Source organism: Anguilla anguilla, chromosome 3, assembly GCF_013347855.1.
Source record: "Anguilla anguilla isolate fAngAng1 chromosome 3, fAngAng1.pri, whole genome shotgun sequence".
Lineage (NCBI taxonomy): Eukaryota > Metazoa > Chordata > Actinopteri > Anguilliformes > Anguillidae > Anguilla > Anguilla anguilla.
This window is the reverse complement of record NC_049203.1, coordinates 48,457,530-48,481,555: the sequence shown is the minus strand read 5'-3', so window position 1 is coordinate 48,481,555 and position 24,026 is coordinate 48,457,530. Positions and strand designations below refer to the sequence as shown.

General features: G+C 40.7%; 2 protein-coding genes across 3 annotated transcripts in view; both read right to left on the bottom strand.

Annotated features, from left to right (window-relative positions):
• Nucleotides 1-821: 821 nt before the first annotated feature.
• Nucleotides 822-12,749, bottom strand: gpr180 (G protein-coupled receptor 180). The gene is made up of 9 exons (XM_035407653.1): nt 12,509-12,749; nt 10,573-10,713; nt 8,212-8,412; nt 7,470-7,650; nt 6,270-6,319; nt 5,844-6,001; nt 5,228-5,419; nt 4,068-4,145; nt 822-3,798 (listed from the first exon to the last, which is right to left on the bottom strand). Exons 1-9 carry the CDS (start codon nt 12,705-12,707, stop codon nt 3,646-3,648), a joined length of 1,353 nt encoding a protein of 450 aa, XP_035263544.1. The 5' UTR covers nt 12,708-12,749; the 3' UTR covers nt 822-3,645.
• A 689-nt stretch (nt 12,750-13,438) lies between these two features.
• The window catches only part of LOC118222421 (glypican-6-like), a 205,931-nt gene continuing 195,343 nt past the window's right edge, over nt 13,439-24,026 (bottom strand). For both annotated transcript variants that reach the window (XM_035408008.1, XM_035408009.1), the window contains 3 exons: nt 21,931-22,067; nt 19,157-19,332; nt 13,439-16,955 (listed from right to left, as the gene is read on the bottom strand). In XM_035408008.1, the coding sequence (XP_035263899.1) occupies nt 16,750-16,955; nt 19,157-19,332; nt 21,931-22,067 (519 nt within the window). In that variant the 3' untranslated portion in view covers nt 13,439-16,749. The remainder of the gene's footprint in view (nt 16,956-19,156; nt 19,333-21,930; nt 22,068-24,026) is intronic.

The following is a 24,026-nucleotide window of genomic DNA, read 5'->3' as shown; positions in this document are numbered from 1 at the left end:
AAAATGCGGAATGCCGAAATGTTCTTGGAAACGTTTTTACAGACAGTTTACGATCAAATGTGATTGTACACATTTTGTGAATGATGCCCAATTTCCCAAGGTCTTACATTCACTTGTAATTACCATTTGTAAGGATGCAATGGGCAGATTATTAATTAGAAAGTCAGTCTGAAGTTAATTTACTCCATGTAAGTTTTTACATAGCAATTGAGACTGACATTTTAAAAGCATGATAAGGACACTCTGAGAAAGAGTGTCCTTATCATATTGAAATATTGAAATCTCCATTTAGCTACCATTACCAGGTACCATATTACAACTTTTATTATGTAGCAATAGCAGGTCATTTACACTTGCCGCATGATGGATGACAGGATACAGTAACCCTTCCAAAATCTATACATGTGAGAAGGCAAGAAGGCAAAGTTGATAGTATTAAATTCATCAATGGATCAAAACTATTTCTCTGCCAATTCCAAAAGCTGTAATACTACACTTACTGCCCATTTTAGCCGCAGGTTCATAATGACAGGGTGAATAAAAGCTGTGTCCGTGTGTCTCTGTTACATTACCTTCAGTAACTGATAAGTGCTCTCTTTTAGGTAACCAAGCCAGCACGTCAATTTGATTTTGTAGTAAGAATAGTTTATCCACATTTACACATAGTCACATTTTTCACACAAGGACATAATTAAATAGCTAGCTGGAGTCGAATAACACTATTCAGACAGAAGACGCACATGCATACATCTACTTAATCTGAAATAGTGCATTGTTGATAGTAGGCCAGTAGCACAACATAAATACAAATGACCAGAAACTGAATCATATGGCATTTTTATTTCATTTTAATTTCTAAAGCAATATTTTAAATGTTTTGGGTTCACATGCATCAAACGCAGTTACACTTCCTGTACAGGTATTCTGTTTGGACAAAACAGATGAATCCCGTTTCATACAGAATACTGTATGTAACATCACTGCAAGATATTTTAACATAGTCAACAATTCCATCAGTTTAAAGTGGAAGTATTTTGTTTATAAATGGCATGTTTACTAAGAATGAAAGTAGACTGTAACACCATGCAATCCCAATTCTCAAAGAGTGCAAATGTAACTGCATAGATAGCCACATTCATTGTTGGCAAGCATGAATAACATCTGTTCAAATCCGGATACATAATGACAACTTCCCATACCAAATAATTTTCCATGCACTCTAATTGAGAAAAAATGATAAATTAATTTTTACCTTTAAACATTTGGTAAAGATTTAGGAATAAGAACAAGAGGAGGAAAAAAAACATTGAGCTTTAATCTTGTTTTCTGAGTAACATTTTTAACAGCTTGGAATCAGTTTTGATCTGCACAACATATTTTTTCATTCTCCCATTTTTTGATTTATCATTTTGTTTTAATTTGAATGTTTCTTACATCTGGCAGAATTCGACACAGATGCATATGTTTACTTTGTTCATTTAAACATAATTTACATGGTTGCGCTTTGAGTACAAATCATTGGCCCAAGCCTTTGCCATTTTATGCTTGATTTTAGAAAACATCTTATAGGCATCCTAGGTGGGCTTGTCAGTCATGCACCAGCACCGGAGCTAATGGCTGTGTACTGATGTGGTAGAACTGGAGCAACCTGACAAACAACACTGCCCTCTACGTGCCATAACGTGCACTGCATTTCCTGTGCAAATCATCAAACATTCCATCCCAATATTTAACCAACATCTTAAGCAAAAGCAAGTGAAGAGACATGGAATTTACTGCAATTAATTTAATACTTTGACAGATGAAGCAAATGAACAGAAATGACTAATTTACCTATAGCATAACTTAAAACTAAATTAATTAAACCTATACAAAACATGCACTACTTTTAACAAAAAATTGTATCGGTTAGATTATTAAATAAAATACATTTCCTTAAACAGCATAAATGCTTATATTTGGTTGTAAAAAATATGGCAACAGCACCTTTCAAAGTCAAAGTGATTGTCTATGTATTATGTATATTCTCACAGGCACTTCTTAAAATGTAATGATGAGCTATGCGACATAACACCATGTACATATATAACGCAAAGTGACTCAGTATTAGTGTTCAAGTAATGTCGAGTTTAACCAGTATTTTATAAAAGAAAACAAAGCAAACAAATCATTCACAAAAAGCCATCTTGCCTCATAAAAAAATTTACAAAATATGTTACCAACTTACATTTTGTTTTACCCAACATTTCAATAACCATTTTTAATATAACTCATGTTAGGTGAAAAACAACTTAATTCAGTAAATCCATAATTTATTTATTTATTTGTAGAAAGCAGCAGTTATGCAGTATCAATATGGACCACATAAGAACGCTGTCATACAGGAGCATTATAGCTATTTTCTTTTTACTTTATTTTATTTATCTGTGAAGCCACATATTCTCTCTAGTGGTGTTAATAATGCACAGTCCCAGTCTTCACAGTTTGTGGAATAAATGGGTGGCCAGCTACTCAAACACCGTGATATTACTAGCAATAAGTTGAAAAACCCACACACGATAATAATGCACATAAAGGTGTGCACTGCCACCTCTGCCAATATACTCTATTACCTCTGTTACTATTGGGAAAACCCCCCACAAATATAAAATTTATTTAAACAATGACAAGCCAACATACTGTAAACAGTCTATGAGGAAGATATCAATAAATTACTAATTTTACTGGACCTTTGACCAATGCCTGAAAAATGTGTACGGATAAAAAATATTTTAGGACAATATGTTTTCCATGATCCTTCTTCCAAAATGTTATCTTTCAAAAACTCAAAATTCAGTTTGGTTCGTTTTCTTTTACAGTATTTGCCGGAAAATGGTCGGAGTACAATATCTCAGAATTATTTTCCCCATCTACTCATTGGCAACAGCTTTACAGTTATGTCATCTAGGCATGCCCAGCATGCTTGAGAATCATAAGGAGAGACAAGTTTAAATAAGAGAATCTCATCTTTTCAGGCCACATGAAAGCATACATTTTCTCTGACTCAACATTACACTTTAGACTAATACACAGTAAAATCAGACACAGAACCTATTTTATTCTAAATATCCGGCACAGAACAGTATGTGCACTAGACTGACTGTTGTGAATATCTAGCTCACAGTCTGGGAACCACTGGTCCTAATATATATTACCACAGTGATCATAAGTCATCAGCAGCACTGAGTTATAATTCATTCATACAGTTTTACAATGACCTGTATGACAATTTGCCCCCCTTGTGAAATAAGAATAGCTAATATTTTCTTCTTCATATCATATTTTAATAATTCAGCGTGTTGAATGTCATACACATCCTCCTGTGCTTTTTCTGTGTTGTTTACATAGCAGTCCTCACAACTCTATGGTACCAGCCCTGAGAATGCAATGCTTAGGTTAAGCCTCCTGTAGGCCCAACCAGACCCAATTCATCTCAGCACTGCGAGCATTACGTTTCACATCCGCATTGGGCCTCTGACCCAGGGAAGCACCTTTCTCACCTGGAAGCCTGGAGACCACCCCCACCTTTAGGCCACATCCTAGTCACTTTGTCCCAAGGGCGGGTGCCGCAGTTAATCCGCTCCCCCTCTACCAGGCGGCTGCACGTTAATAACGGTTCCTGTGCCCCCTGGACATCGTCAGCGGCAGCGTGACGGAGGACAGGGAGGAGACCTCCCAGTACAAACTCCGGGACAGGAAGAGTCTATAGAGAATGACCACGGATATGGACTGGCAAAGGATGGCCCCGATGGTGATGATCTGATGGTGAACACAAAGCACGGTTACGGATGGCCTGCTGCTTTTTGCGTTACATTTGTTTAGCAATGCAACGACCAACAGTGGCACAGACGGGGCTAAGAACACTCCCAGACCACAGAGACTGTACATACAACTTCACTACAGCACTAAAGCAGGTGACAACACAAAGGTTAATGAAGGTCAATACATACAATGACATGAGGGATACTACCAGTAGCAGCTTTAATAGGTATCGTGCGCCTGCTCATAAATGACGCGTCGAATCTTACCTTCTCTCTCTGATGCACGCTGAAAACCACAGAGAGGAGCACTAGCACAGGATGGCACAGGAACCACAGGAAGCAGCCCTGAAAAACCCAAAATCACTGTTAGCGCTCTGCTATCCAAAATACTGATTGTGCTCAAGCTAAAACATTTTTAGCAGTTTACTATCTGTAGCCAAAATAAGGTCATTTTGCTTTGATTCCCGCATGAGAGGAAGCAAGTAGCTAGACCTACTTATGTTCGTAAGACCTACTTGTGATTGTTTTGCCAACAAAACCAAACGAGTGCCCTTCATGAACTGAGACTGTCTAAATTTCCTGTTCCAGGGGGTTGGTTGGTTTACTGATTTCAAAAAATAAAATAAAAATTGTGGTTTTTAAAAATTTTATGTGAACTATTTACACATATATACTATAATGATCACGGACTCAATCAATCTGATTCACAAAACTAATCCAAACTATTAGCAACGATGGATATGTTCTCATTTGGCAACAAATTATGTTATTCGCATAGTTACAGACTTCTAACTCTTAATTTAAAGTGGAAGGCTTTCATTATAGAGATATTAATTCTAAGTGAGGAGAAGATTTTGTGAACCCAGAGGTGCCAACATTGCAGAGAAGAGAAATCTTAGCCAAAGGGGTGTTTGTTTGCATTAAAAACTGTATTTTTAAATTTATTTTGTAATCTCAAATTTCCTAAATCCACATGTATGAAATATGACTAATTGTTTGGGGGGATTTTGATGCTGACATTGTTGAAGGGGAGTGGTGGAGGGGGTGGAAAAATATACAAATTTCTGATTTAAATCATATCACCTATTTCACTGAAATGCATGAGATTTTCAGAGCTGGGTGTGTGAGCGTGAGATTGGTCCTCAATCCATATAGGTGGGTTTCTTATGTTTTTATGGAAGAAAAATTGCCTTACGCATTTGCATGTAGCAACGTAGCTGAGGTCCAAAAGTCTAGCTGCTACGGTCAAGGCATAGCAATTTGCACATTTGTTGACCTTTTACTTTTAAGTGGACGGGAAAATTGAATTCGCTGACCCTTACTCCCAACCGCAGGAGAAAGTTTAACTCGTAAACCCATTACTCCCGAGGGCGGGGGCGTTAGCCGTCGGCTCCTCGCTCCCGAGTGAAGGCGTAAGATCGGGGTACCTTGGCGAAGTTCATAAAAAAGTCCCTCTTGAGGGTGCTCCTCTCGGCTGTGATTATCTGATAGAGGACGGAGGCGAGGACCAGGGCCAGGGCGATGCGCAGGGCGATGAGCAGGAGGCTCGCCGTGCCGTGATGCGCGTGGTAGCTGTGGTGCTCGGTGTCCTCGAACTGCTCCCAGACCAACAGCGCCCCCTGCAGACAGAACCACATGCAAGTGTGGACCACTTTCAGCTCAATATTGAGACCTGAAAGTGATCTCAATATTGACAGGAAGGGGTTTTTGCAGAAATTATTGCAGATTAATGGAAAAAAAAAACCATTAGATATTGATATCAGCATGCTGATGTAGGGAAATGTGTTGTACTCATTGGCGGTAAAGGGAAAGACCCGCTAACAGAAGAGTAAGGGTGGCGCGTAGCAGGGCTGTTGTACTCATTGGCGGTAAAGGGAAAGACCTGCTAACAGAGGAATAAGGACTGAGCAGCAGGGCTGTTGAACTCATTGGTGGTAAAGGGAAAGACCCGCTAACAGAAGAGTAAGGGCAGCGTGTAGCAGGGTCATTACTGGCGGTAATGACTCCCTGGCAGAAGCGCAGCGGCGGCTCCGGCGGTCTGACCTGGGTGGCCACGGCTCCCAGGGCGAGGGCGGTGGAGGCGGGCGACGTGTCCCACTGCAGGGGCTTGGGCTGGGACTTGCGGCTGCGGCTGAGGGTCCAGCCCATGCACAGGCTCATCAGCATGTAGAGCATCTGGATCTGGGACACCATGTCACAGACTGCGCGGGGTGGGCACGACAAACAGGCGTCAGCCTCACTCTCAGAGCACCGCTCCCCACGCTCCCCCACCCGCCCCACACCCCCCCCCCCCCCCACCCCACCCCCTCGCGAGGACACGACAGCGGGAGCGGCGTGCCGTTATTTTGAGCGAGGAGTAAAACGCGTTTTCCCCTTTAATGGCCTGCCAAACGCTCAGCGGGAGGCCCGGCGGCACCCCGTTCGTCAGACGTGAAAAATGGTTCCGAGGGATGAAACGCTGCGACTTACACTCTGCCAAGCTGCCCATCAAGGGAGCCCCGATCCCATCCCTGGAGTATCTGAGGAAAACAAGCACGCGGATATCCGGCGTTAAACTGACACATAAAGACAAGGCCGCAAGCATACCAGCAAATAGCGGTGAAATCTTCCTTTTTTTTTTTTTTTTTTTTTTTTTTTTTTTTTTACTGTGTCACTAAAAGTTTCAGTACGAAAGCCTCTGCTTACAACACACTGAAGCGAGGGTAACTTTTCTTTTTGATTACATCCATTCGGAAATTGCCTTAGGAACCCGAAAATAAACATAATGCCTCTTCAAATTGGAGGATAAGTCCACGGCAATTATACTTAAACAGAGGACTATGCAAGCTGACATCTGGGACAATTTCTTTTCACGGGAACAATTTCCAAAAGTAACTGAAATCACTGAAACCCTTTAATGTTACCTAAACACAGATCATAAGCCTTGTCTTAACTGACAAACATTAAGCGTAGACCTTTTAGGAATGTAGTGACAAGTTTTTAAAAAGTTTTAAATGGCAAAATAAGAAGTCACGCCACCTTTCTCTGCATAGTCGTTTTTGGGCTTCTTGCCATAAGTTAAGACCTTGTTAGCAGACTCAGTGCATGTGTGCTAGTGCCTCCAATTAACTCCTGAGTTAAGTCTTTATTGCTGGTGATGGCACTATATGCTGAAACGTTTCAGTGTTCAGCCTCATTGTAACAGAATGTACACAAAAATGGCACACACCCAAAATTTCAAGAGGTGCAGACTATCGTAGCATAAATAATGAAGGAATCACAAAGTCACACACTCACGTCCTTCCTTGCTTCGTTTATTTAACCAACGTTTTGGCAGAAGGTGCCTTCGTCAGGCATCTTTTGAGGGAATCTTCCACGGAAGTGTCGGTTAAATAAACACAGGAAGGAGGAACCTGAAAGTGCGACTTCCTGATTTTTTCCTCATTTGCAACAGGACTGATTTCCTATAAGCACCACTGTTTTGAACATGAAGGCTGATTTAAAAGCGCAATGCACTTCTTCATTTTAAAAAACCACGCTGAGAGCACACCATCTCGCAGCGAGAAGGTGCTGCTCTAACTTGAACGCAGAACAGCCACAAATATTACATACAATAATGCTCAATGCTTGTGTCCTGGCGATGAAAGGGTTGACTGACAGCCCGGCGGCTGTGGGGGGGAAGCTCCTGACCTGGCCAGGTGGATGTAGTTGAAGAGGGCGGAGACAGACTGCAGCAGGAGCGCGCTGGACAGCACCTTGAGCACGGTGTGCATGGGCCCGCCCTTGTGCAGCGCCTGCCACAGCGGCCGCATGTAGATGCAGGCCGCCACGAAGTACGCCAGGATCAGCAGAAAGTAGAAACTGTGCAGGCCTGTGAGGGAGGCGGGAGGATGGGAACAGCCTGCGTGTCATATCCTGCAGCGACTGCAGTGTAGCGCTGGCTTTCTATTTTATGATATTATCTGCCACACATCGTACAATCTCAGACAGTATAAAGAGAGATAATAATAATAATAATAATGCGTATATAGTACCTTTTATACAAAGCTGTAACATAAGGTAGTAATGCTAAACTAGCAACTGCGGCTACGATGAACTTCTCACTTTAAATCACTGAACTGAAGGAGCTTTGGTGATGACACTTGGTTCAATAATGTTGAGCATTTGAGTACCAAATGACAGAATGGTGACATGGAAATGTGTGTCCTTAAAAATAAAATAAATCCAGGTATTTGGCTTTTTGCTAATAAACACTATTACGAAAAAGAACTCACCAAACTGTTTGTGAACAGGAAAATAAACACTTCCATTTATTTGCAAAGTTAAGGACAAATGTTGAATCCAGGCCAGTGGCGTAAGACATAAGCATGTCCCCGTCATTGCTTTGTGCACAGAGGCACTCAAAAGGCTGTAGATGCAGAGGTCATCTCACCTGCCTCCTCGGCACTAAAGTGGTCTAGCGGGTTGCCGGCGGCATCAGGGTTGAACAGGTTGATCTCAAAGCGGACGTCTTTCTCAGTCTCGTCAATGCTGCCCTCCTGGCAGGTGTAGCGGTCGGCATACATCACATGCCACATCAGAGGAAAGGGCTGACTGGGGATGGTCTGGTTGTGCTCCTCTGTGCTCAGGGTAACTGGGAAATGGAGTTTAACCTTCTCAGAATGCACCTCAGAAGGCTTGTCTTTTCAGAACTACTCGAAGCTTCTCATTACAGACAAACTCAGTTTTAATAAAAAAAACACCTGCCAATTGGCCGGTCAGTGGAGGATGGGCTCCCCCGCTGGAGCCGGGTTCCATTTGGGGAGTTTTTCTCACCCCTGTTTGAGTATTCTTCTGCCCACTGGGGAGTTTTCACCTCAGTTGTTTCACCTCACTTCAGTGGGAATGCTATCATTTAGCTGTGAGTTCAAGCCACAAATCTCTAGGTTCAATTATTGGTTATAATGGCAGTTATAAAGGCAGCTAGTAGCTACACACTCAGACTTGCAACCAGACTGCCCAGACTGAATATTTGACACTAATAATAGCTACCAGTCATTGCTTAAATACATATCTAAATACATGGCTAAATGAATGTTGTAATACCTTTTCATGGGTTTCTTTGTCCTACACTCACATGAAACCAGTTTTTTTTCAACTGAGCAAAAGCAACCCAATGCTCGAATGCAGAATGATACCACAGAAGAACTACAGCACATAAAACAAAGCTGAACCTTCACTCCCCATGAACCAAGCCCAAAAGGTCTTCCAGGGTCCATACACAACTACAGAAAATAGAATGTTTCAGAGCAAAGCATTCTGGGAGAGATACCCTACAATTTAGTTACAGAAGCACAAAAGTATTTCAATGAAATCGGTATGTAGTTCTGGTTACTAAATGAAATAAAGACCTTTTCAATGTGGGAAAAAGGAATAAAAGCATTACATTTCAAATGTATGGTGAAGTAGCCTATTGCTTAAGTAGCCAAACACAACTCTGCCTCAGAACAATTAATTTGCTTTATGTTTATATGTAATATATTTGGCTCTTTTGTATAATGAGTGAAGTAAAACTGCAGTCACTTGCAATTTAAAAAATGGTTTCTATTCCAACCAACACATTACATGCCCCTGAAAGGTGTATGACAAAATGCGTCTTAAAAGGATATTCACACCGAGCCATTAGGGAAATGGATGCATTTCACCATCAACATAGTAAAGTAGATAGTTTCACGAATTAAGCATCACCTTCATCTGTAACGCTCCTTTGAAACGCTATTGAAGGCGCATTCTCATTTTCTGCACATCAAAGACTGAGCACTCTCCCTCCTGCACGATGCTGCCCTTTCAATTTGCTGTTCCATTTTTTAAACAATGCCGCGTCCACAGAGGCAGGCGTCGAGGACTCTTGACAAAGACAGGGGCCCATTCTTCTATAGACAAAGGAGGACAACGCCGTACGCATATCGTACGCTAGTGTAATTAGCGGTTCAGAAATTAACGCCACTCGCATTGCGCCCGCGTGCTGTTTGATCGCTCGCAGCAAAATCAAAGGGTAACGATAAATGTAATTCTGCAATAATTGGAGATGGGGATTAAAAAGGCCAAGGATGATCTCGCTCAACGTTTTATGTTAACGGATTTTAAAAAAAGAACCGCATTAGAGGGAATTGCAAAGCAAATGGCGATTTCTTTTTTTATTTTTATTTTTTAAGTAAAACAGGAAGCACGGTGCTGTGCAATATGCTTTTCGCCTGCTATCTTCATTAGGCTGCAGAGCTTCTTCTTTAAGATCAGCAGAAGGTCTGTGCATCAAAAACATTGCTACTTGTTGTAGGAGGGAAGATACTTTAATTATATAAACAATACTTTAATACAGGGCTGCCCAACCCTGTTCCTGGAGATGAAATGATGGTAGATCTCCAGGAACACGATTGAGAAGCCCTGTATTAAAGCCATTTCGACCCTAATTTGGCATACACGATTCTACTATTTAGCAGCTCAAGGAGATTTCTAGCTGTTGAATGAGGTGTGTTTTGTTAGGGCCAGAGTGAAAGCCTACAGGACGGTAGATCTCCAGGAACAGGGTTGGGAAGCCCTGGTCTACACCATGTGGGTCCTTTACACAAGCACAAAGTTCAAAAAAAGATTTTTCACCTGAGTTTGAACTTCAGCTAAACAGATGCTTACCCCTCCCGTGCTTTACCGACACCAAACAGGCAAAGGCAAGCCTTGAACGGAGGACGGGTACAAATAGCCAGACAGAGAGATACACAATGACCTGCAGTTTAGTGCTAGCCGGCATTAGACTTACTGGAGAGCTGAGCTCCAGAGAGATTCTCCAGACAGCTCAGGTTGTCCGCTCCCTTCGGCGCTTGGAAGAGTAGCAGCTTGGCCTCTTTCTGCTTTGCCATGGGCACATCATCCAGCTTGTAAACAATCAAGGCATTCTGTCCTGGATACAGGAAGTCATATATTAGCCCACCAATACATGTAAAAGACTCATATAGATAAGCAACACTCTGATAATTTCACTCTGATGTGATTCAATTACATGGAACAATACCGCTACAATGTAACAAGTTTTACTGGAGTTTGACATCTTTCACAGCCAACATTATGCATGAAATTGAACCAAAATCTCAGATAGCTCTGTACCACCACCTTGTGTTCAAATTCAGCATTTGAACACAATGTGATGGTGAAAAATATATTATATTATATTACATGCATTATATGGAATGCATGTAAATTGAACAAAGTGTAATTCATTTACATCTGTGCAGAGAAGATATGTGACAACCAAAGACGACTATGGTTATAAAGTATGCCAATATATCGAGTGTCACGACATAAAAAAAAGAGTTGACAAAGATCATCAGATTCTCATAAATCCTGAAAACCAGGCCAGTACCAGGCATTACACCAAACAACTTTATTAGCGTTTAGGGGGAAGGGGGGGACCAAAGACCTACAGTAAGTCTGATGAATGATGAAGCAACATGAAAACAGTAATCTTCGATATTCAATTAGGCGACGCGCATCCGAATCAGGTATAATTTTCACTGCTTGTCCACAACAGTAAACCAATTAAATAGGTAGAATATGGCAAAAGTAATACAATATGGTAATTAAAAATTAAAATATTCTACTCAAATGGCTGCAAGTTTCACACTATCTAAATAATAATAAAAAGGGCTAAACACCATCTCCCTATGCATTTACATATTCACTGTCTAATAATTAATTGCCTTATGTATGTGCCTTTGAAAAAGCCAGTAGCTTTAAAACATCCCTTGTTACAGGCAAGACGTGTAACTTCCTGCGAAACAGCAAGCGACTGCGTATATAATCAAGCCAAGGCCAAGAGATCTTTTTTAAATGTGCGGGATCTGATCAGAAGTGCATCCATTCCACAGCAGAGGGAGGGACTGAGGGTTTAGACGTCACCTATATATCAGCAATTTTATGAAAATTCTCAACATTTAAGAGCATCGGGTACAAGGCAAACACGATGTTTAAAAAAAAAAAAATTATCACTAGCGAGGTCTGACGACTACCCAGATTAATGTATTAAACGCTTTAACAAATGTGCAACGCTGGCTCGACATTGGTGCCCCGAAATAAACAAATCTGCGGACTTAAGCGTGGCTGGATGCATGTGGGTGCATTCCAGTGGACAAGTTGAACATTAATTCAAGTTAACTACAGCACCTAGCCAACGTTACAGTAACGCAAGCTAACGACAATTCCATTATTTTGAACGCGTATGGATGATATGGAAGACGACAGCAGTGACGCTAGCCAAGTTACATTTCTTCCAACCGAACCGGTCTTCTGAAATATTTGCCTTAGCTATTTATATGAATGCATACTTTTCGTGACGATTCTCACCATTAAGTGATCGATATTTTAGTTTCTGAATAAATGCTAATGTACACACAGCACGTTCGATAACGTAGGCAACAAAACACAAGCTAGCTACACTCTTTTCGGTAGCTACCACGCACTTGGCACCTTGACTGATAAGCTAATCTTAGCCTGATAGCAAGCTAAACTAGGAGAAGCTATTCGCTAAGACAATAAGCAAACCACAACAGAAGGACTAGAAATCAGCCAAATATCGTGGTTACATAGAACCAGCGAGATGTTGTCAGTTAACTGACGTTAGCTATCAGGTCAGTCAGCAAGCTATAGCCTCAGCTACTATATACTTTTAATGGTATTGCTAGTATGATCAGAACTCTTACCATGAAACAAAAATCTTGTTATGTATTGTCCTTTGTTTTCCCTGGCAGCATCGCTTTTGAAAACTCCCAATACAGTTTTTCCGTTTGCCAGTGAAACACACTGTGAGTACACAATAAGCGACACCATTAATGCATACATATTTAATTTATTAATTAATTTAGATGCATTAAAGAAAAAAACTTTGTGGCAACTCTGCATGGATATGTGGCAATGAATGGGATTATATGTAGCTGCAGTCCTCTACGCCTTCGCGGCTTGATTGAATCATCACATCTCCAATCAGTAAGCACTTCCTGCTATCTGTCAACAAAGTAAGCCAATAAGAGTTCAAGAAAAAGGAGCGAAAATGGGGCAGCGCAAGCCCCGAGTTCATACGTGTCACCAATGCCGTAAACAGAAAGTCTGTCGTGAAACGGTTAACCCTTTAGGCGAGGGAGGTCTCAACTCGAGAAATTTAAACCAATGAGTGAAATCACCCGACTCTGGAAAACAGCGGTCTTCTGAAAATGAAGAAACGAATTCTGAAAGAATCTGTAAATAGCTCTCTGGGCACAAACAAACCGACAAACGAACAGTTTGTTTCTTTCTCTAGCTGTAACAGAGTAAGCATTTCTACTGCATTGCACTCAGTGGTTCCCAGACTTGATCATGGGGCCCCCCTGTGTATGCTGGTTTTCATTCCAACACCCTTACGTTATCTGTATCATCACATATCTGTGGGTTAATAATCCATTTATGAAATAACATGGCTCTGAAATGGTCGGCTGATCAAAACACGATGGATGCATTTCCCACTGTCTTGACCAGCAAATGTGTATGTTTGCTGTGCTTAAAGTTCTGTATGATTTTGATTATCATGACAAAACATTGACCAATGGAATCAAAGCAGTAATTGTGAAGTGGTAAAATGGCAGCACCAGGAAAATGTATTATTTTTAATAAACGTTTATTTGCACACCATTATTTGTCTGTATACAAGAGAGAGTAAGAAAACCCAAATGCAAACCATTTTACTCGTTTTTAAAAAAAGTTGTAAGGCTTGTCTGCTTATACGACTTGTATGTCGTGTGAAATGTCAACCTTGCATGATTAAAGCAGTGCTTTCCAGCAGTAACTTTAAACATTTTTTCACTAAATAAGCACTGCTCATACTTTTTTGTACAGTAAAATTCAGCTGGATGAGGTCTTCACCAAAACTGGACACAAATATGTTTTTTGACATGGCTTTAAAGACTGCTGATGCACATACATTTACATTTCTTAACAGGACACGTTGGTGTTGAAAAACAGCCAATTTAAAGTGCGATGACAAAACAAAAGACAAAAAAAGACCTCTTGCATTATCATTACATAAAATTATTTTGTATAGCTCAAAATTAAGAATGCAGTTTCCATTTTCATGTAGTCCCCAACATTGTACACACGCTGTTCCAGTAAAAATGTGCTTAAATCAAATTACTGTAATATATATATATATATATATATATTCCTCTTGATTTTTGCTATTTAGGCTATATGTGACAGCCATGCAACCAAAGATTGTGGACAAATGACCTTTAAAAGAGAAATATAACTCTGCAAGAAAGCAAGCTTACACAATAGATGTGCTAAAGCTTGTGGTTATGATGACTTTAACAATAAATTATACTGAAAAGAGAAAGGGGATTAATTTTTAAGACTTTATAACATTTTTTGAAGTTGAAGCTTGAAGGGGTGGGGGTTGAGGGCTCATAAGAAGATCTGATTTATTTTGTCTTTCACTTGTAGAATTTATCCGCACAACCATACACATTTCATGACAGTCTCTGTACTCTGCCCTCTGCTGGCCATTCCCAGCAGTGCAGCTCATCCCCATGTTATGTACTTGAGTTCGTCATTTCCCTGTTTCCTGTTGCTGGTATTCAGCATCCCTGGGAATGAAGCCTACAGGGGCATACATACACAACCAGTGACTTTCCCCTCCCTTTACATTTCCAGTCCTCACCACAGTTTTCTACAACAGCTTCTGCAGCCCCTATTTCCTTTTTTCACAGGCATTCAGCCTGCATTTCACATAAATAAATCAGCTGTCGGTAAAGAGCAGCAAGCCAAATCTCACTTTCGTCAGTCTACTCATTTCAGTAATACTCAATGATGTGAAACCACAATTTAATGAAAAGAGATGTACTGAAAGCTTGTCACTGGGGAATTTGCTCACTTTCATATGCAAGTAAGGGTCTGGTGAGAAAGATGCTGAAATCCTCAACATCACTGTTATAAGCCTTAGTCATAGAACAATGTTCAAAGATTAAAATATCCGATACATGAAAGACAAACCTTTCTTTATGGATGTTGTCATCCTGTATTATCAGTATTTTGAGGTAATTTGAGGAATGCACATATGTCTATATTACAAAGGTGCCAGGCTGTGTTTGTCTCAATGTTCTCCAATAATTTACTTTCAGTTTTAAATCAATGAGCAGAGCTTAACTTGCAATGGCCTAACAGAAAGATCTTCATTCATTTCAAAGTGCAGTGGCTACATTCTTCAATGCCTTTGTCATGGCAATACTTTTTTTTCCTACAAAACACTAAACTGAATAATCAGTCATCACCTCCACTGATTGTAAACAATATCTTTACGATTATCAATAGGACCAAATATATGTAAGCGATTCTTCACTTGTCTGGATCATAATTAAGAATGAAATGCATGTCTTCAAAATATGAAATACACTGTGAACCAGGAACCTGGAGAATGAGTGAGCGATATAGAATACTAGTACTCTTTAAAAGTGAATAGGACAAATTATGAAATGGGGAAGAAAGAAAGTCCAGTAAGTGCAATTTAAAAATAAATGGTTGACAAAACACCTTACATGTTAACAGACATGTCAACCCTGAGCAAATAGATAATAGTTAAAATCTGTGATTACAAAAATAGATGATTAATACTAGACTAAAAAGAAGATTTATTTTGCCTTTGTTTTGTTATAGATGTACACCCACTTTAATGCAGCAGCACACTTCCACTTTAAAAATACTTGTATGAAAAGGTTTTCAGATTAGGAATATGAAACACTGCCATAAGCTTGTAAAGAGAACAGTGGAGAAAATTTGGGTGAATGGAAATGCATTATGGGAAATCGTGTTCTTTGACAATTGTATAAATTAAGAAGTAGGGGTCTGATTTCTCTGTTCAAAACAATATGACATTGTTCTCAGTGAATGGACGCATATTTTTTTCAATACCAGTAGAAAAGTAATGTCTGCATTTGAAAGAAAAGAATGCAGTCATTAGTAACAGCTTGATGAGATATAGCCTGACGTTTACTTCAAATTAATTATTTAAACATGTATAACAACTAAAACATATAATTTATTCATATATAATTATCTTTTGATTTAGAAAAATAAGTCATAGGAATTTATGGTTGCTTTGAAAGCAGATGGAACCAAAAGAGGAGTTTTTTATGAGAACTAGAAGTGATACATATTGTAGTATGACATGCTCAGCCTATTGAACCCATGGTTACTGTGAACAGGGCCAACACTCTTCATTAAGAAAAAGTCCGCTTTTTACTGATTATTAAAATGTGGCCCAGACACAATCTTGTCCTAATTTCTACCATTTAAGCAGGTGTTTTTGTTATAAAATGCCTTTCATGACATGATCTTGAATGTTGCTGAAATGAAAGGAAAATGTTATGCAGAAAATGGAAAGGAACAACAATTGTTTCAATTAATTAACTAAAAGGTAAAGAAAAAGCAAATAAATGCATCGTGGGTAAATTAAATCTGGACCACTGCCTCTATTAAAAGTAAATAGTCGTAAGCGCTCATACATCTGAAGTTGTTACTGATGACTTCTTCATGAATTCTCACAGTGGCAAGTAAAATTCTTCCTTTTCTGTTTCAGGATTGACCTAATGGAAACGATCCCAGGGAATTGCTTCAGCATCCTTAAGATCTCAACACTTATGCTGTATAAACAAAAAAACTTTAAAACAACATCTCGAACACTAGGTTTTCCGGGAGAGCGTCTTCACAAAGTTCTGGAATAATGAGAATGCAGTTTGGCATGTAAAAGTTGCTTGTGATGTCACCAAGCATTCTTTGGGAAAGAAGGGGTTAGCAGGCTGCAGGTGCTGAACTCTTCTGTACAAGTCTTTCTCATTGGGTGGCCGAGCTTGTAGTCCTGTCTGTCTGGGAAGGTAGCAGCGGGATATCAGCTGTCCCAGGTGAGCGCCCCACCCGAATATTATCTCCATTGCCTCTGCAGTGCCAGGGCCGCGAGGGTGAGGATGGCCGCCAGCGCCAGGGAGGAGCCGGGGCGGGCGCCGCCCGACGCCCGCTCGTCGCTCCTGTCCGCGCCCACCACCGGGGCCTCCGGGCTGACGAAGTCGAATTCGGTGACGCAGGCCTCCGTGCACCCGCTCCCACTCCCCGAGCCGCTGCCCTCGTCGCCTGTAAAATAGCGGAACGGCGGTAAAGTGGGAAAAGAGCTACGGGCACAGGGCACCCAGCATTGCAGTCTACACTAGTGCTGCTCAAGCCTTTACACTATATGGGCCACATGTCACTGTCTAATGTGGACTGCAGTTTAAAAAAAAAAAAACATTAATTTATAATGCAATTTTTTTGAGTACAAAAAAGCAATTCACACATTGATTTAAATATTCGTATTTATGCATATTATATAAATAAACAGATGAATAAATAAATACCTCATACATTATATATTATTTCCACAGACAACACAATTGGGGTGGCACCATTTGTCTGTTGTGCCACAGGTTGAGAAACTCATCATGTTGCTCTGAGGCACTGTCACCTCCTCTAACCGCAAACGATTCTGTCTGGATCGAGTCAACATCTGTCCTTCAGTTTTGTTAAGTCTCAAAACCAAAGTGTTCTCTTTCTTCACAAACGCAGATTGGCGTCAGCAATAAATGAACTTGAAAAACTATGTTTGTAAAGAAACAAATGGCATGTAGACTCGGATTCACTCGTCAAAGTTAAGGACGGACGTTGATTAAATACGGGCCTCTGCGGATTCAGTCCCCGCGTCTGCCTGGAACACTCTGCTGGGTGCCGTTTGTTTCACTGATGAGAGTGCCGCTCGTCCTGAAAAGCTACGTGCACTGAATGAAAGACGCCATTTTCATCTCACAGCACGCTGCATAGGCTTTCTGTCTGTGTCCAGACTGAAGCAACTCCATTAATAATGAAGCTGCTCAGCTACGCATGCTGAATTCTACAAACTGCTTCCAAAGGAAGAGGAATGGAAAGCTGTTATCTCTCCTTCTCAGCATAGACCAGTTTATGTACAGTGTTAAATCACATCTGATACTGATCTGATATCTCATGGACTCTGTTAGGGTTAAATTAGTACAAAATACTGTATTTTTCCAGTTAAAAAAAAAAAAAATGTTTGGGTGAGTGCAACGTGAGTACATTTTTCTGGTAAATAATGTGGGTAACTTTTTCTGGTATGATTTGGGTGTGCTAATACTTTTGTAAGGTGATGCTGAAGTCAGCTATTACTTAACAGTGTGATTATCTAAGTAGTCGCCCAATAACTTGAGAAGCATGACACGTGTATCACATCTGGGAACAGCATTTTGTTCTGAACTGGCTTTGTGAAATGCAAACAATCAAGTTAGCAAACAGTCAATCTATTAGAATGACATACAATATACAGAAGAAACTGACTCTTGCAATTATGTTAATTTGTGCACTTCCGTAGCGCATGAAAAGTCTCTCTCAGATGTCTGTTTGCTTTTATGTAACAGTAAATAGGACGAGCAAGTGAAGAAGACAGGAGAACTTTGCACATCATAATAAATGTATGACTTTCTTTTCTGACTCCTTATTCTCTTTGGTACTCGCTGTAAAGTAAATGTGATTCATAATTCATGTGTTTCTTTTAACAGGCACCCCATTGATTTTTCCCCTGTTGCTGCAACATTGAGAGCCTGAAGACTACTGTTTGTGTTCCTTGGATAAATCAAATTGATTATACTCACAGAGGAAATAAAAAAGGAAATGCAGAGCACACTAAATTGGTGTTACTGAAAACTTAAAATTGTCAAGATTTAAGTTTGAACTGCAAGGCAGTTACCACACCCAATGGTTTTAAAGCAGATGTGCACATCTATTTTCAACAGCACAGTTATTATACCTGATTCATTACGTTTCTGGTAAGATTTGGATGTTTCCAATTAATTCATATAATACATTTTATTTATAATAGATTTTAAAATAAATGATTGCTTCCTTTTAAATGAGCAGCCTCAAAAACAAAGGATACACCTGCATTCAATTTTCATTTGAAATTCAGTCTTTGCCTGTTCCTGACCAGATGGCAATGTATCATAATGGTAAGGAAATTGTGCTTGTAACAGCAAAGTTTTAGATTTGATTCCAAGGTGTGGCACTGCCGTCGCATTTCTTGTGCAAAGTCCTTAATCTGAATATCTTCAGTTAAAACATCCAGCTGCATACATTGATTGTATGTAAGGAATGAAAGCTATGCGAACCACTCAGAATAAGCTACAGTAGCATCTGCTACTGTAAACCCATAAAATAAAATGGCCAGCATGCTGCAGCTCACATGTAGTTGTCCATGACTAATAGAAGGAATTTCTAGAGCAGGCGTGACTTACTGGAATCTTGGAAGTAGATGTCATTGCCATTGTAGGCATTCTTTAGTTTGTTGGTCATAACTTTGAGGGCCATGATTTGCTGACGGATGAAAGTGTCCGGCCGGGTAATGTCCACCTCCACCTCGGGATTGTTCATCTGGTTCGTCAGACCGTCTTTCAGAACGTCAGGAAAATACCTGGGTCGGGTAAAAATTAACATTCATTTCATTCACACGACAGAGAAGCTAGAAGAAGAAGAAAAAAATCATTACTCGTTTGTAATTATTTCCTCAGGCCCTAATCGTTGGTGACGTACGCAGTTTACGCTGTATAAATATTTCATGCGACGGCAAAATGAAAATACCTTGCCAAGGGCTTCCACAGCCCTTCAACCTGCCCTGTCTGAATTGGAGCCTTGTGACTGTGAGTCAATTTCTGTTAGCCCTACGCTACCGTGCGGCGCCCTGTCACATAAACCCAATTTGATTTCGAGGCAGCGCCGTCGGCATGAACTCGCTAAGGTTTCTCGCGCACTTAAACTCAGAAGTCTGGTAGGTAGGATTTAACAGGGGTGTTTAAACAGATCTGCTTTGCTCAAATGTTATACGTACACTCTTGGAGCGCTTAGAAGGAGCAAATAGGTTTGTAAATGGCGGTTTTTGAAAAAGCAATTAAGCGAAATCCAAGCAAAATCAGCTCCTAGTGAAGAAAAAATGCACATGGAACATTCAAGCATCTCAGAAACAGAGCACCATTAAATATCAGACAAAAAACTTGGACAGCATAGTCGAGTATATTCTGTGGATTCTCTTCCCTGCCCCCCCTCCCCCTCCAAACCCCCCCCCCCCCCCCCAAAAAAAAAGTACACTCCCTCTCTTGTGTCATAAATGGAGTGAGCTGGCATACTCCTGATCCTGATGAAGGGGCTGCACCCCAGGGTGGATTTCTACACCATCTAAAAATTCCCTTGAGAAAAGTTGAGAGCATAATCAGTTCCTAGTTATATTATCACCCACTTCCTGCCACCTATGGTGGCCGTGGCACTAATCTTTTAGTTCATTGATTCCTACAGCAGTTCCCCAAGCTTCCTCATGTTCCCTCCTTCAATTAAAGGGAGCTACACTGTGTCTATGACTGCTGTGACAAAAGAAATTCGTACCTTTGAGGAGGCGATCAAACAGACATTTTGAGCTGTGAGACCCAGCGCAGAAAACTACAAGCAGCGAGAATGTTAAGAACTTAATAAGCCTGTAAAATGTCTCCTTTAATACAACAGACAGTCAAGAATATCAGAGAAGAAAGACTTTCTTGTAAACCTATCAGATTAGGATCAAGAACACGTCTGTCACTGTGGTGAAAGAAAACACCCCCAATATTCCAAAATCAAGGATAATTAACCTGGATGGTTCGATGTCAGTGAGACGGGAACTACCTCAAAAAGGCTTGCGGATTGATCGTGCCAAAAGTGGGGAGAATTCAAAGCGCATGGCACTAACCGAGAAATTCTAGGGCTGTTTATGCCTCCATCTGGTGGTATGATCTCTTTATGTCAAAGCAGAGAGAGAAGTAGACTTCTGCCAAGCTTCCTGGCACCTTGTTAAACCAGATGTCCACAAACATCACGCAGTGGTGGTGCATGGTACTCTCTTTCAAATGGTAAGGACACCTGCCCCAATTACATTGTATTTATCTATGTGCCCATGACTAGTGAGTTCAATGGAATAACATTGCTGTCAAAATATTGCATATAAACTGTAAGAGGCCGGTTTTCCACATTGTCATTGTTCATAAAAATTGCATTTGCTCAAGAATGATTTATAAATGTGTAATGAGATATTAATACCAGAGTTATGCATGGTTTTATGGAGACTAAGGATTATGGTCTTTGTGTCAAGGGTAACTGAGGTTTTAAAGGCAACATGGGTATCTACGTAAGCAGATTGCCAGCTGGAATGGCTTGCAAACAGACTAGCTGTCAGCAGTTCCTACTTTCACCATTACAGGTACTAACATAAACGAAGCTCCACCTTGACCTTGCTCCCTCTGTGACACAATGGGTATTTCAACGATGCCTGAAAATTGTCATATAGATTGGTTCACAACATGAATCATTTTTAGAATAGAAGAAGGTGCAGTGCAACTAGATTAAACTGGTATAGTCATGAAGGCTGATGCAACTGGCCTTTTGAGAGTGAAGTTATGTCGTAGTCTTAATGGTTATAACCATTTCCTTCTCCTGAATACTGGAATAACAGATGGGGGAAAGTTAAGCACAGCAGATTGCCTCTCCCATAATGTGACACAGCAGCATTTAAACTAATTTATCCACCAATTTTGCTACTAATGGAATTAGTTCCACACTGCAGTAGTAGGCTGGTCATAAAACATCAAACAAATGTAAAACTAACAAATACCACTCAAGGCAGAAAGGTTGTTGTGGAGTGACGTTTCTGTGCAGCAAACTCCATTGAGGAAAAGGAAATCTCTCATTTTCTCTCTCTGTTTGCCTCTCTCTCTCACTCTGTTTTTCCTTCTCTCTCTTTTTATATCTCTAGCAGCCACTTTCTCCCTATCTCCTTCCTCTCCCTCCCTCCTCTCTTTCACTCTCTACCTCTCACTCTCTCTCTCTCTCCTTCCTCTCTCTCACCCTCCCCTTTCTCCTCTCTCTCTCTCTCTCTCGCTCACTCTCTCTCCCTTGCAGAGACATCATCATGTGGTCTGTAGAGTGATTTGTAAACATGCCATGGCCTTTGCCCTGGTGCCAGACCCTGGTGGTGACAGTGCCCGTACAGTACCTGCCCTTACTGTGCCCGTTCCAGCACTGTTCCTCATTGGACTCGCCAGCTGTCACTTTGTCCTCCAAGCATATGCCATCGGGTAGGGTGGCCCAGAACTTCTTGGACTGCTTAAGCTTCTCTTTAATGTCGATCACCTGGGCAAAGGCAGGAAATGAAAGATTAATTGTAATGAATTTGCTTGGTAATAAGAAATAGCTGGAAGTAATGGAAATGAACAGCCTCTGACTTTCCCTTTATTGGAAACAAGACGAAGGATACTGCAAATGTTAGCGCGAGCATGCAGACTTGGCACTAACGTATTAGCAATTAGCACTTCCGTGTCAGTGCTTATACTGCGCTCAGATTAGTCATTAAATTGTCTAATGGCATTTAATTCTGCCCCATATGGTAAAGGTCTAGCTAAGTGAGGTAAAACTCTTCAATTGATGAGACAAATTAGGCAACAAATATATCACAGTGAGCATACTGAACAATTAATGCATTTTTTTATGCACTTTCATAACACATCACTTCCTTTATTAATATCACAATTAGTCATATTCGGATATTAAACCTCCAATTGACCTCAAAAATGACTGTATCCTCAAAAATGATCCATTTACTGGGATGTTTATTGTTTGTTGATGTCATAGAATACACTACTTTAAAGATTGTGAACCAGAGGATGCACTTGTCATCCTAATGGCAACCTTGAAAGAACAGCATGGCTATATGATGCTAATCAGACTCCTACAATGTTGTGAAGCGTCTCCTCTGGGTTGACCGGGGGTTTGCAGATACAGTGTTTCAGTTAAGCAGCAGCAAATTCCCCCAGTTTCTGTAAATTAGATACGAGAGCTTGTGCTGATGAGTTCTGCAACGCCAGTCTGTGGACGCAACCGTCGGTGAAGCCATCTCTCCGGGCTAACGATCCTGTTTGTTTATTACTGAACATCACAGGGGATATAATTGGTATTAATGAAGTGCAGAACACTAAAAAAAAACAAAACAAACAGATTGATGTTTATCAGTGTATCTAGATCCATTACAACTCGGCTCATAAATAAACAGCTGTCTCATCTCCTCATATAGTATAAGATTCCACTGAGATTCCATTTCATAGCGAGTACAGATTAGATTTAATCAATTGGTCCTTAACTCTGGCAATTACTAAGTCTTTTTTATATTATTTTTTATTACAACCACTATTTAGGAAGTTGAGACATTACCAAACTTGTAAAACTGTTTTGAAGAGGAAAAATGTACTCAGTGGCGTGATATGAGTATCAGCAACATTTGAACAAAAATGGTCCTGTTTAGTCTTTGCCCTTTATAGCAAATCTTCGCTAAAATTAATGATCAGCCACTTATGTTGAAAAGCACAAAGGTGAGCTTGTCTAAAGCACTGCTGTTGCCATGTAACCACCAACAAGAAGGCGCAGTCAATTACGGGCGCTGGTAAAATAAAACACAATTGATCACCGCAATGCTACGGCGTGAACTCAACCGCTTTCTTCATGAACAAAGGTTGCTACTAGTACCGCAGTGTTGAGAAAAAGCGAGCAGGGAGTTGACCCCTGGGCTAGCGGTCTAGAGCAGACGGGTCCAATTTTCTAAGAGAACCTCAGCTGAGAAGTCAGCTGAGAGAGAGAGAGAGAGAGAGAGAGATCCTGTCATTCGGGGATCCCTGTCACACGTGGGCGGCTGAGGAGAAAATGAACCGAGGCCTCGGGTATAACATGAAAGCGCCCGGGCTGATAACGCGGCCCTGCCTGCCACCGCGTTTGATGTCGTAAACCTGTCACGAGGACACCGAAGCTGTTCTGGCTCAGTCCGCCCAACCTCGGGTTTCTGATTCACATAATTCCGACATCACTGACCTTTTCAAAACCGTCCCCCTACAGAGTCAACACGCGGGCTTGACGGACTGATCAGATCATAAGGAATGAAATGAAGAGCACCCGGGGCCGTTCTCTGATAAAATTACATACCCAGCTGACATTTGTCCTAACGCACCTGAATTCGAAGCTCAGATATTAAAAGTAGGAGGACTGCCTACTTGTGTTCATCTCATCACTGCGCCCTCCTCTGTCAGTTTGAGAGTGCTGAAAGTC